The sequence below is a fragment of the Melopsittacus undulatus genome, chromosome 7, assembly GCF_012275295.1.
Source record: "Melopsittacus undulatus isolate bMelUnd1 chromosome 7, bMelUnd1.mat.Z, whole genome shotgun sequence".
Taxonomy (NCBI): Eukaryota; Metazoa; Chordata; class Aves; order Psittaciformes; family Psittaculidae; genus Melopsittacus; species Melopsittacus undulatus.
Window position 1 is genome coordinate 29,066,347 of NC_047533.1, and position 13,561 is coordinate 29,079,907.

At 37.7% G+C, this 13,561-nt stretch overlaps 1 protein-coding gene across 5 annotated transcripts in view; it reads left to right on the top strand.

The window, feature by feature from the left end:
* Positions 1–446: 446 nt before the first annotated feature.
* EXOC1 (exocyst complex component 1) overlaps positions 447–13,561 on the top strand; it is a 29,590-nt gene continuing 16,475 nt past the window's right edge. The window contains exons 1-8 of one of the 5 annotated variants that reach the window (XM_005149074.2): positions 447–556; positions 5,016–5,149; positions 5,995–6,125; positions 8,383–8,542; positions 10,180–10,367; positions 11,294–11,521; positions 11,759–11,891; positions 12,084–12,193. In XM_005149074.2, the coding sequence (XP_005149131.1) occupies positions 5,026–5,149; positions 5,995–6,125; positions 8,383–8,542; positions 10,180–10,367; positions 11,294–11,521; positions 11,759–11,891; positions 12,084–12,193 (1,074 nt within the window). In that variant the 5' untranslated portion in view covers positions 447–556; positions 5,016–5,025. Of the gene's footprint in view, positions 588–3,213; positions 3,230–4,253; positions 5,150–5,994; positions 6,126–8,382; positions 8,543–10,179; positions 10,368–11,293; positions 11,522–11,758; positions 11,892–12,083; positions 12,194–13,561 lie in introns of those variants that run through there. The other 4 variants (XM_031048902.1, XM_031048903.1, XM_031048901.1 and 1 more) reach the window with 4 other exon arrangements.

The window sequence follows — 13,561 nt, forward strand, 5'->3', positions numbered from 1 at the left end:
CCAGAAGCTCGGGGGTTCTCGGTGTTACCGTTCCAGCCCAACGCCTCCGCACGCTTTCACTGCCCAGGCCGGCTCGGCACCGCTTTCAGGGCTCACAGCGCAAAGCCCCGCTCTAAGCACCCTCAGCCCAATCCGCTGCCCTCCGCCCTCACATCACGAGGCCCCGCCTCGCGTTACGCTCATCCTCTCCGGAAGAGGGCGCTGCGGGAGCTCTATGGGCTTCCTAGCCTGCAGTCTCGCTGCTGGCGTCACGTGAGCGGAAGCGGTAGCTGTGGGCAGCTTCAAGTGCTGGGTGTATGCGGCTGGAGACGCCGCTGGTTCTCGTCCGCCCCTGGCCCCGCGGTGAGAGCGAGGTGCCCCCGGCAGCCTCTGCCCCGCCTGTGGCGGCTTGCCGCGGGGCTCCCGCGTGTCGGGGCCGCGGGGCTCGGCGTGCAGTGGCGGCCGCTGCCTCTCGCCGGCGGCTGCGCGGAGGGTTGTCTCTGGGGCGATTCCTGCGGGACTCGGAGGCCGTGAAGCTGCTGTCGGACGGGCCCGTGGGAAGCCGCCGGTGCTATAAGTAACTGTTAATGAGTTTTCCTCTTAAATGGGTAATGTCTTGGCTGATTGATTCCCGGGCATGTTTCAGGCAGGCTGCGCTCTCGTGCTGTAACCCGGCAGGATGCAGGAATAGCATGTTTTCCTGTTTACACATTTAGGGAGCCTAAACAGTGCTTACTAAGTAGCTTTAACATATTGCTGTGTAGAATCCTTCCCATATATTTCGTGGACAGGCTGTGCCTTTCGCAGCGAACTGAAAGACACGGACTCAGTGCATGATCCGACTAAGTAGTTTTTTCCTTTTTTCTTGTCCTGTTTATAGTTACAGCCAAACAGGATATTCACGTACTCGGCAATTTCACCTCCTCAAGAACATGCAGACATTGTTCCAGTGTTCTGGAACAGAAAGTCATCAGTTGTGCCCCAGTGTTCTGTGAACAGAGCAAGTCAGCACAATAATCAGTCTCGCACGCTCCTACACGCACTGCTTTTGCACACAGAGCTGTGTACTTTTGAATTCCTGATAGTGGTTGGCCAAGGACCAGTTATGATTTATAATTTTATTCACTTTTGGAGAGCCCAATAGAGACATGACTGCATGTCCTGCATGTCCTCGGCTTTGAAGCATTCCCACAGTCGATGTGATATCTTTGACAGATTTCCTGTAGCTGAGGCATTGTCAGTAACAATGCTGGAAAAAAGAAAACAAGAGGCAGCAATATATAAAGGGATTTATTAGTGTGATGTGGTCTCAGCTCTCTTGAAGCATTTTTCTGAGGAAGCTCCTTGTGCTTAATTCTTTGTTCATTTGGGATGCGGGATTCGTGTTTGGGGAGCTTGATGTTCTTGGTCCTGTCATATTCTGAAGCTGGTTGAGTTTGTAACAGAAGTTGGACTGTACATCAGAACAAATCTTTGATCTAAGGTTTAATGTGTTTTATGGGAAAGATGCATTCTGCACAACCTGAACAGTTTGTGTATCAGTGAAGTGGGAGAGTTAGCAAGTTGCAGCAGTCTGAATGTGACTTAGAGCAGAAAGTAAAATCCTAAATCAGGAGGCAAAGGGGATGTTTCTGAAATGCAGCACCTTGTTGGTGTTTCATGTATTCATCTTACACACCTGTTGAAGAGTAACAGAAATGATAACATAATGCAATTTGGGAATCAAAAGATGGGCCCAGCAATTGTTGAAAGAGGAAGAAAATTGTTAGGCTGCAGCTACGGAATGGTATATTGTCATAAGGGTGTCATATAAACGGCATCTCTTCGGATGCCTCAAGCTCTATACACTTGACATTACTGATTCCAGCTTGGTATGTTGGCCTTGTTTTCCCAACACCCTGGGGTTACTAATCTTCACTAAAATGAAAGATGTAGTGGTGGCCACCTGAGCTGAGGTATAGTGGGACATAAAAGAAAAGTCAGCACCTTTTTAGTTTCAAGTGCCAAGAGAACCGTTTTGGTTTTGCTGTGTTTGTCAGAGGGAGCAACCCTGGCATTCCAAAGAGAAAAATGCAACCTAAAATTTAATTCCGCATATCACCTCAGCATCAGGCAGTGTACCATGTGTTGTATATTAATCCTGTTATTAACCCTGTAGAACTTTAAGGCACAAGTTCAGACTAATATTGGAGCTTCTGTATTTAAATTAAACCACTGAAATGTGATGTCACAGTGTTGCTCTTTTTTTAGTCTACCTAGAATCTGTGTAGTGTGAGGAATTGTTCTGAATTGGGTGAATATTACTAATGTCTTAATTGTCTGAATTTGGTGAGAGTTTTGTTTTTGGTTTGGTTTGTTTTGGCTTTTCTTATTTGATTGATCTCTGCAAGCTTGAGTATTGGGTGATGTTGTGTTGTGTATGTCATTCATCCCCCCGAATGAATCTAGCGGGGACTAGACTGCACTTTGCTTGGGAGCCAGGTGATTATGCTGAAATCCATCTTGTATGTCTCTTTCACAAATTTGTGACTTCCTTGGCATTTTATTCTTGTTTGGTGCATAATTAGTTTAACGTTGGTCCTATCTTACCTCTGCAAATTCTTCACCATAAATGAACATTCTAGAAGTACAAATGCTTTCATCTGGGTATGTCGCATACTTAAAGGCATTGCCAAAGAAAATCAGGACTCTCAGTGGATGTTTTTTAAACAAGCTACTTGTTAGAGCATCTCACAAATTTGAATAGCCTTCTTTTCAGCCTTTACTTTCTTCTGCTGCTGTTACTGCAGAGATGCATCGCTTGAAGGGGGAACCCTATGAACATCTCCAGTTCCACCTCTCCCTACCCCCAGTCTCTCTCTGTCTTCTTTTCTACCTCTCTGGCTCCCAGAAATCACCTGAAAACTCTATTCCTAATGAGAGAAAAACTAGAAAGCAAACTTTTTGGTGTTAGGAAAGTACTTTTACTGTTAATGACAGATGTATCTCATGTATACAGTGTGATGGTCTGATTCGGTATGCAACTACGTCAGTGACATTAAACTGTCTGCCAGTATACCAGAAGGCATCAAGGGCATTCCTTGATGGCCTTGTACAATCTCCTGTGTTTGCTGTTACAGGCTACAGGAGTGAAGTAATGTCTGTTTACTATCTTTCAGCAGAAGCCTGTTTTTTTGAGATTTTGGTTAGACTACAATGTTTAAGGTCAGCATTTGATTCCAGGAAGAAATCTCTGCATTTATTACTAAGTGTATGTGATTATTTTCCTTGTCTGTTTTATATATCCTGTTACTCCCTTGCTAAAGAAGAAACTCCATAATTAGCATTCAGTTTCTGAGCTCCAGTCCGTATATCCAAGAAAAGGCATCAACCTAGTCAGATGTAATGGACTTATTGCAAAATTCTGTGGTGGCCTTTTCAGATTTAAATGACTCTGAAGTTGAAATTTCCGCCAGCTACATTATTCTGCATTACTGTAACAATTGACAGACACTCATTTGAGGATAAAAAGAACAGCCTGTTACATTTAATAGTATGTGGTAGCTGGCAAAAAGAGGGAAACAGGTCTTTGCAAAACATTAAAACACAAACCAAAGAAACACAGTGCTGTATTTTTAGAGGCTCAGAGATTTACTGCCTTAGTTGTGTATCTGTCCCCATAGTGTGTGTCTTCCAGGAATTGTTTTTGTTATAAGGAAGCTTTTATGCTTCAATATCCAGAAAATAAATCTGACTTAAGAAAAAAAGTTATTTAATTGTATTGCATGGATCCTCTGCAATGTCTTGTGTTTTTATCAGTAATAATAATAGAAAAATATTGCCTACTTGCTGAGTAAAGTTATAATATATATAATATTATTTATATATGTTTATATTTATATCTGTTTATATATAATATATAAATATTATGAAATATATATATATGTACAGTGCCACTCATATGTTAATAGTAAGTTTCTAGTAACTCTGCAGGAATTGATAGCGATAAATTTGGCAATAGGTATCCACCACAGATGTTCTTTACAGAGGTATTAAACCTCAGAAAACTAGTACACTGAGGTTTTTATTTGCTTGGTTGAGGGTGTCTATTTGCCACCAAACAGAATGTGATGTATTTATTCTGCTTTAAGAAAGCTTTTTGAGCAGGATATTTGAGAATGCTCTCAGAAGATGGGATCAAATACTAATTTATAAATTCTCTTCCAATACCAAGGGAGGAAGGAGTGAGGAAGCATGCAGAGACATGGATCCTCAATCAGGTTTTTCCCTCTACCAGAAGACAATTAGTATGTGTATGTGATACACAAAAGACTCAAAAGTAATAACTTGTTAGACTTGAAATTGTGGCATCTGAATGGTGAATTGAATGACTACTGTGATATACTGTATCCAGAATATATTCCAGAAATCTTCTTGCAAAGCAGGGAGACAGATACTTTCTCCTCTTAAATGGAGCATTATCTTCAAATTGGTCTGCCCAACATGTAATCTTGAATCAGACTCCTGAAAATGTAATTGAATGGTTTAGGTGTATTTGATAGATTCTGGAGCTTAAGTTTCATTCAAGGTCATCCCTGTAGTGACGAGTTTTATGCTTTCCATCCTGTCAAATTTTGTGTAGTTTTTTTTTGTTCACCTGTCTTAGAGAACTTTACTGGATCCCTGGTGTTCATACCCATTCTAAAATTCCACTAGTTAGTGAGAGTCATTTGATTCTAATTTCAACTTTTTTTGTCCATGCCTCACATTCCCTTTTACTACTAAGAAGCTTTTTGTTCTCTATTAAATTAAACAGAAGAATAATTCTACTGTTGATAAATTACAGTTGTCCAACTGAAGTAAGATGTTAAGCTTTATCTTGGACTTCTTCGTAAAGCTGGCTGGTCTGCGACCCAAGTCATGTTTGTCTGGATTCAGTTACCTGTAAAATTTAATTTCAGAAAACTGAAGTTGCTATAAGTAAGTGACTGGTGGTGGTGTGGTGGATATTTTGTTAAATGTGACTGAATGTATTATGACTTCTTCAAATCTTTCAGTTAAGTGAAAATGACTGCAATCAAGCATGCTTTACAGAGGGATATTTTCACTCCCAATGATGAGCGTTTGTTGAGCATTGTGAATGTGTGCAAAGCAGGCAAGAAGAAGAGAAACTGCTTTTTGTGTGCCACAGGTACATAGTAATACCACACTGTATTTCTTGTCTTCATCTTTTTCTTTTTTTCTTTTTTATTCAGTGCAATTGTCTTAGCTTTATTTACAATATTTATTGTTGCCCTATATAAAACAGATGCTTCCCATTGCTAATGGAGAAAATCAGTTGTAGTTTATACTTCCATTATTGCTTCTACTGAAAAAGAAAAAAAAAACCCCTATTCTCAGATCTCATTGTAACTTTAAATGAAGGAATCAAATTTATTTGTTTGGGACTGGTAGGCTTTTGAAGCAACATTTATGTAGTGCTTAAAAGGGAATTTGCTAGGTATCTAGGCTGATCAGCCCAAACAAAATGCAATATAGAGTGCTGGTTAGAGTCCAAGGCAGGGGGCTCTGGAAAGGCACAGTAACTGAACTGAGTTCTAATGCTCTTTTGAGTGTATGTGTATTCTGTTACATCTCTTCAAAAGATTACGTGTTTTAGCCCAATCTGTCAATAAATCAGCTTGTTAGAATATTTTTTTTGACTGAGAAATCCCAGAAAATATTTTTATTCTGACTATAATCTCCAATTACCTCTGTGCTTTGTCAGTTATGTGGCCGTGGTCTGAGGTCTGCTGTATCAAAGATGCATCTGAAAATTGGGTTCTTTACTTCATGTGTATAGAGATGTATATCTGATTGACTGAGACTTAAACTGAGCTGTGGATATGGGGATAAAAATGTGTCCAAGGACCTCTTTCCATCAAATAAATATTATGGAAACTTTCCCACAGATAACTAATTTCAAAAGTTGAAGAACAGCAGAAATGTTGAAATAACTTGTGCGTTTTGAAATTACTCTTCTACTTCATTTAACAGTGACGACGGAACGACCAGTGCAAGTGAATGTGGTAAAAGTGAAAAAATCTGACAAGGGAGATTTCTACAAAAGGCAGACTGCATGGGCATTACGAGATCTTGCTGTTGTTGATGCCAAAGATGCTGTTAAAGTATGTGTCACTGTTTTTGGTCTAGTGCTCTGCTCAGAACATCTTTTGGTTCCAAGTTAGAGTTAACTTCCTTGATTCTGAATGCTGTAAAGGTTAGATCTATAACATGTTAAGCAGGAATTAGGGTGATACATTCCTGTGCTGCTTATGCTTTTGCAAGAATATAACCCTGGTAAACTGAGTAAGAGTAGTCTAGATATGCTTGAATAGCAATATTCTGAATATCTGCCCTGTTTATTGTAGTGATCCCTCAGTCACTGTAGAGTTCCTGTACTGAGGACCAGTACTTTTTCAAGTCTTAAAAAAATATATGACCATCTTACTAATGACATTCAGCTACATGTAATTTTTTTGCTAGGACACTTAAACCATTCTTAATGAGCAGTATATAAGCTTGAAGGTGAGCTTTTATAATCTTCTTTCTAAATCTTGGCATTGACTATTTGTTAGAAGGTGTACAGTCCTGAGGTGGTGTTCTAAGAGGTACAAACAGGCAGAGGTGAAAATTCTCCATTCTATTGTGTCTGGTTTTATGTTCTTTTAACTGGTGATTTGGAAGAATAGTGCAGAAAACTATGAAGTGGGAAATTCTTTGATTTCCTCCTCCCCAAGTACAGGTTAAATATACCTTGTTATTTATCCATATACTTGTTGTCTGGATTCTAGATTTTCCTTTCTGTTCCTAAATACCATGTTGGAGAACAGCTTCTTTCAGGTTAAGGTTCCTGCAGCATCTGTAAAGAAAGATGCTAAACACACACATGCACAGAGCTTTCGCAACTAGTTCTAGTTAGTTCTTTATTTGCTACAGCATAATAATATATAGCATGGATCTGAACTATGAAGCCAGACAGAAACCACATCAATCACAGGGCCTATTTTCAGTCACTATAAATTCCATTCTATGAACAGTCACTCCCTAGGCTGTTTTCCAGCCTGACCTTGCACCCTAACACTCCTTGGCTTGCACCAGACCCAGGTGTGCTATCAACAGTTCTTCTTCTCTAATTATCTACATAGCTGGAACAGGATGGCTTGCAGTTCCCACAGGTTCCATTTAAAATTATACTTTCTTTCAGGGCTTTTTCTTGCAAGACAGAATTCAGTAATTGTTTTCAGAAATATGCTGTAATGTATATACCATTCTAATGAATAAATCTGAAATTTCCTTTCAAAAATCAAATGTTGAATGATGAACTCTCTCATACTAAAAAAAAAGTCAGAATTAAAGTTGATAGGTGCATCATGTTTTCATTTCCAAAGCTGATGCTGTGCAACTCCTGACACAGGCCTTTCTTGTACTAGTTGTGAGACAACTCAAATGTTATGTAATGATACTGTTTGTTCAGAAATGGATGTATCATGGGTTCAGCTGTAGTTATGTTTATCAATATAAGCTACAGGGAAAAGAAGAACAAACTAGAACTGCTTTTATTGTGTTGCAGAGGAAATATTTCTCATCATGTGCGGTTTCATGTGCAAGCCTGCTTCTACTAACAGTAGTAGCAATGTAAGAAATAAATAATAGCCATAGCAGTTTTTACAAACTCTGTAAATAAGAATTTGACATGTATCTGAGGCAGTAACATTTTTCATCAGGAGGCCCGACCTGAAATGTTTGTAGTGTGATCTTTAAAACAGACTGTTACCAATTACAGTCCATACTGAGTTCACAAGTGGCTGTAGAAAGTACTTTATTCAATTGTTATCAAAGTAATGTTCTCATTAGGCAATAAATCTAGTAGAAAATACTTCTGTAGTAGATTTTTACTGTTAAAATACCAAATAGTCTTTTCTATCCTGTTCAGTATTATCAAATAGTATCATATCTATAGAAATGCATCAAGCACTCTTACAATTTTTCTCTTGCTTATTCCCCTTAAGTCTTCTTGAATTGTGTTGTCAAGAATTCCAGCTTCCATTTTCAGTTTCAGAAGGCTAACTAAAGGCATTAGTCATTCTGAGGACAGTGTTTCAGGGCAGACAGTACTGTCAGATGTTTGTTGAAACTTACAGGTCACTGTATTATGTGTTATTTTTGCCTTATCTGGCTTGACAAAACATTGTCTTCATAGCATGGATTTTGTTTTTTTTACGTTCAGTGTTTTATCATCTTCATTAAGGTACATCAGAGTGCTGGAGCTGTTGTATTAGGTTGGCATCTGTGTAATTTCATTTTTATCCTGTCATCTCAATAGTTCTGCTGCTCAGAGAATCATTTGACTGTTGATCCTGTAACATATTTCATCTTTTACAGGAGAGTCCTGAATTTGACTTACATTTTGACAAAGTGTACAAATGGGTTGCCAGCAGCACAGTGGAAAAGAACACCTTCATTTCATGTATCTGGAAACTCAATCAAAGATATCTTAGAAAGAAAATTGACTTTACTAATGTTAGTTCACAGCTTTTGGAAGGTAAATGTCCACAACTGTATATTAAGTTTAATAATTATTCATATAAAGCAGATACACATAAAAAAACTCCAACCTAATCCTGATGTTTTTCCTATTCAGTTTTAATCTTGTGTATTTTCAACAAATAAACAGATAAACAAGGTGACTAGATAATGGATTTTCTGTTAGAGGACTGAGACAAAACACTTCATTTATGAAGTTCTCAATATCGATAAGCTTATTGTATTTCTAGGCTATTCTGTTTCTTGAACAATATAGAATCTACTTGCAAGAACTTGTGGGTCTAAATGTGTCACAGATCTGCTTTTGTCCCCATTTTCTCCTGAATTAGAAAAGCACTTTAAAAAGTGACGCTTCTTACCATGAAGTACCATGCTAAAGCTATGAGGGTTTATATGAAATTTCTAGTTTATGAATTATGAAGCCTGTGTTAAATTCTGCTGGACCCTATTACAGTTTATGTGACAGATATCCTGAGAAGGCTTTGTATCTTGTTTGCTCATGCTGTATTAAATACTTTTGCAGTTACATTATCTTTTCGTAGTTAAAATTTTTTAGTAAAGCCTAGTGAGTAAGCGTATCTTATTCTGGGTCTGTCTGGAGCGGTTAAACTGTTGGTGTTAAATACTAGATTTGCTAGTGTGGAAGAACTTGAATTTGCACTGTAGAACAGGGGGCATTCCTGTATCTTGGTATTAACTGAAATTTGTTTTTAACCAACCTCAGACTTTTCGAGTTTGTGCAATATTGAAGTAGTCAAACTTACTGCCACTTAAAAATATACCCACTGCTCATGCTTTGTCTAGCTAACATTCTCTGCTTCCTTTCCTCTGCTTTTCCATACCTTTTAATTCTTCAGAACTGCCTAAAGTTGCAGAAGGTGCGTAACACCTTTTTCCTTTATTTTGCTTTGTAAGCAATTTTTCTTAAATAAAATGCCTTTTTTTCCCCTTCCCATAGTGCTTTGTATAGCTTATCAAATTGTTAGAGATAAAAGAATTGTTTCTAATTTCCTAAATACTTTCTGGCTGGACTGCATTAATGTTCTGTAAATGTTTGTCAGCCTTTAAATGGCTTGTTGAATAAAGTAAAAGCACTGCTGTGAGAAATCATAGTTTATGACAACATTATTATTAATTTTCACTTCAGTACTGATCTTCCTCCTGTGGGACTTACCTTGAGCATTAAGATATTATTATTATTATTTGGTGATACATTTGTTCATTAACTTTAGTACCTTTTCCTATGTTCTAGCTACCAAAAAAGAATCTAACTTCTACTGATTTGCTAACAAGCTAACACTGTTATGTATTCTCATACTGATTACCAGCATGAGAGGTGAATAACCTGAGATGAAATTTCTCTTTGTGTGTGCAATATAGGAAGGTAGCCATTTGTATTTAGCCTGTGTTGCATAATTTAGAAAACATCACTGTTGGGAACCAGTTCTGGAAATATTAATAAAGCCTGTGGAAGACTGAGACTTGAAAAAGGTGTACAAGGGCGGCAGCTGCTTGTTAGGAAAGTTGTTTAATGGATTTGTTTACTTAAAGGCAGTTGAACATACTTAAGTACTCTTAAAATGCTTGAGACTTTCTGCCCTTGATAGTGTTTTTTATTTCCGTTCTCTACACAAGAATCAGTTCCAAGTGGAGAGAATCAGAGTGTAGCAGGAGGTGATGAAGAAGCTGTGGATGAATACCAGGAGTTAAATGCCAGAGAGGAACAGGATATTGAAATAATGATGGAAGGATGTGAATATGCTATTTCTAATGCTGAAGCCTTTGCAGAGAAGTTATCAAGAGAGCTACAAGTGCTAGATGGGGTAAGCATTTTTTCTGTCATTCAGTGTGATAGCATGTTGAACTGTTTCATTGATACTGACTGTGTAGCTTTCTTTGAAAAGGTAGCTAACATGTCACATACTTAAGTGTATATCTGCTCCTAAGCGGAGCTACATTCTATTATCAGATGTTAAAGATCTTCAGCTGTGCTCTTTACCTTCCAGACCTTCTGGGGTGAGTCACAGGCTTTCAAATGAAGAGTTGAGAAGAAAAAAAAGGCATTTCAAAATACCTCTTGAATTACCTTTCTTGAAAGGCAGGGTGCAGGAAGGGAGAGAGCAGATGTTCTTGTTAATGGATGTGATCTCTTATGCCTAAAATATTGCTCTCAGTGTAATTAGGAAACACTAAAGCTGTAATGACATTGTCATATTCAGCTGTCTGTAACAGTATCATACTGTTTGCTACTTTGCTTTTTAAACAGTCCAACTTTCTAGAGGTCAATTGGAAACCTTAAGGAGTTGCAGGGGGTACAGTCTTGAGGGAACAGTTAACAATCTCCTCAAATTGTTGTATGTTTCTTTTGTATTTTGAAAATGGCTGTTGTCGAAGAGATAGGTCACCTTGCAACAGAAAATGTGACCTTGTCACCTAAGGTGCTTTTCTAGAACAAAAAAATGTTCTAGTGTATTAGGGATTTCCGTTTTGGTTTTTATTTTTGTGTAGATAAATACTTCAGTTCTAAGAACTGAGTAGATTTTGGGGTTTACATCTTAATGGAATAAAGAAGTGTCATAGACTAAGGAACTGCTATGTTTAGTAATACTGAGAAGTACTACAAGCTTATATTGTTTCGTCTCATTGAGAGTTTTGGAGAGTGAAAGTAATAGAGACAGAAGGAGACTTCGAAATGCATTTGAGAGATAAAATTGTCTCTTAAAATATTGTGGCTCAATTTTCTGTACAGGCAAATATCCAGTCAATTATGGCCTCGGAGAAACAGGTGAATATCTTGATGAAGTTGCTGGATGAAGCTCTAAAGGAAGTTGACCAAATTGAGCTAAAGCTGAGCAGTTATGAAGAAATGCTTCAGAGTGTAAAAGAGCAAATGGATCAGATTTCAGAAAGCAACCACCTAATTCATCTCAGCAACACAAATAATGTGAAACTGCTGTCAGAGATAGAATTCTTAGTGGTAAGCATTTTTGTTGCATTTACTGTGGTTGTTCATATGAGGTATATAATTCTTTTAGGTCACTACCCTCTTTAGCAACTGCATTTGATGTTCATTTAAAATGTTGAGTTTATTTTTCTGTTTTATTACTGCACTAACTTCAGTAAGTTTTTATAGTGATGGAATCATTTATCATTCTTGGTTCAGCAGCATAGCAAGCTAACCTGCTTATGGATGGTACATTCTATGATTTTGTAGAATCACATGGATTTGGCTAAAGGTCATATAAAGGCCCTTCAGGAGGGAGATCTGACATCTTCTCGAGGCATTGAGGCCTGCACTAATGCAGCAGATGCCCTTCTACAGTGTATGAATGTAGCTCTTCGTCCAGGTAATGTTTTTGTTAAACTAGTCTAATATTAGAAACGTACTATGATAGTGCCTTTATCATATGTGTCTGTGCAACTAGTTTCAGGTTTTGTTTCTGTCGATTGAGAGAATAGTGACCTCTGGTCCTTTTGGCTCACATATACAATATATTTCTCTGTATTTTGTACTCTGTGAAGTTCTTTTTTGTTTTTAGGACATGATATGCTTCACGCAGTGAAACAGCAACAGCAGCGGTTTAGTGACTTGCGTGAGCAATTTGCACGGAGACTTGCCAGTCATTTGAACAGCGTATTTGTGCAGCAGGTATTACTCCTTACTATTTAACATTTTCATTCACCAACTTTTCCTGAGAACAAAAACAATCCACCTAAAATTGGGCATGTTCTATAATATGCTCAGTAAATGAATGGACTGCTAGAAGCACTTCAGGGAGAGATATTCCTAAACATGCCAAGCTATAGTTGCCTACAGAAGTCTCTTACATTTAAAAAAAAAAAAGGCAGCTGTTTTTAGTGGGTTTGCTGTCTGAATTAAATACATCATGTGATATATAACGATTTCTTTTAATTTTAGAGCTTATTAATTGAGAAGAAAAGCACTGAATTTTTTAGGGGTGTCAGAGGCTGAGAATGTTGGTGTTCTTGCTGTCTGAACTTCAAGGGCTATAGAAAAACCTCAGCAAACATACAAAAGTAAAATGTCTAAACCTTGATTTTTGAGCATTATCTTGAAATATTCAGAAATCACTGTCCTGAGACTTGTTTCCTAAAGTCTTTTTTAGCATCAGTTTTTTAATTTCTGTGTCTCTTTATCTCCAATTAGTTTGCTCAGAACTTTCTTCAACTCTGTAACAGGTCCCACTCTGTTTCAGTTCCAGTGAGTACATTGGGTTTGTTACAAGCTTTTCTAACTAATTTTATGAGCTTGACTTACCTAACTAGCAGCTGCATCTTTGGCTTTACAAAAAGAAATTTGTCCTTTCTGACTGCAGATCATCAGGCTTATGCCCCTTCTCACTTCCGTTATTTTTATCGGCCCTCAAGCTTTGTTTATCTGTTTGTGACATAACGTTCCTCTGATCTGATCTCCAGAAATTGCTAAGAGACAGATTGAAATGTATGGAGGGAAAATATTTTCAGGAAACTGTAATTTGTGAACAACTGTACAGATACTGCAATTGCGTGAAATTGTAATGTTTATAAATAAAAGTAATTTGATTTTTATACATATTAACAAGATTAAAGTTTTAGAAGTTTTAGCTTTCATGTATTAATCTGTGTGCAGAAAATGGAGTCACGATGGATAATTGTATAGAAAATTGCATTTGAGATCACATGAATATTTGTCTTGCATATGAAAGTAGCTGTTCAACAGAATGCCTTTGCTGATGTTCTGTTCTGAGGGTTTTATTTTTAAAAATGGTAAAAGATTATGATTATTACTATCTAATATGATTTTTGAGATCCCTTCCAGCCCTTGGGATACTGTGATTCTGTGTATTTGATGAAATACTTCTCAAGAGAGTTTTCAGAGAATCTGTTGCCAATTTGCAATTTTAAAATTTATTTATTTTTAAATTCTGGTACTAACAGTGGTCTCACATTGTCTTTCGTATAAACTCACTCTGAAAAGTTTTGGCATGCTGTTATCTGTGAGGTATTGATTAATAGA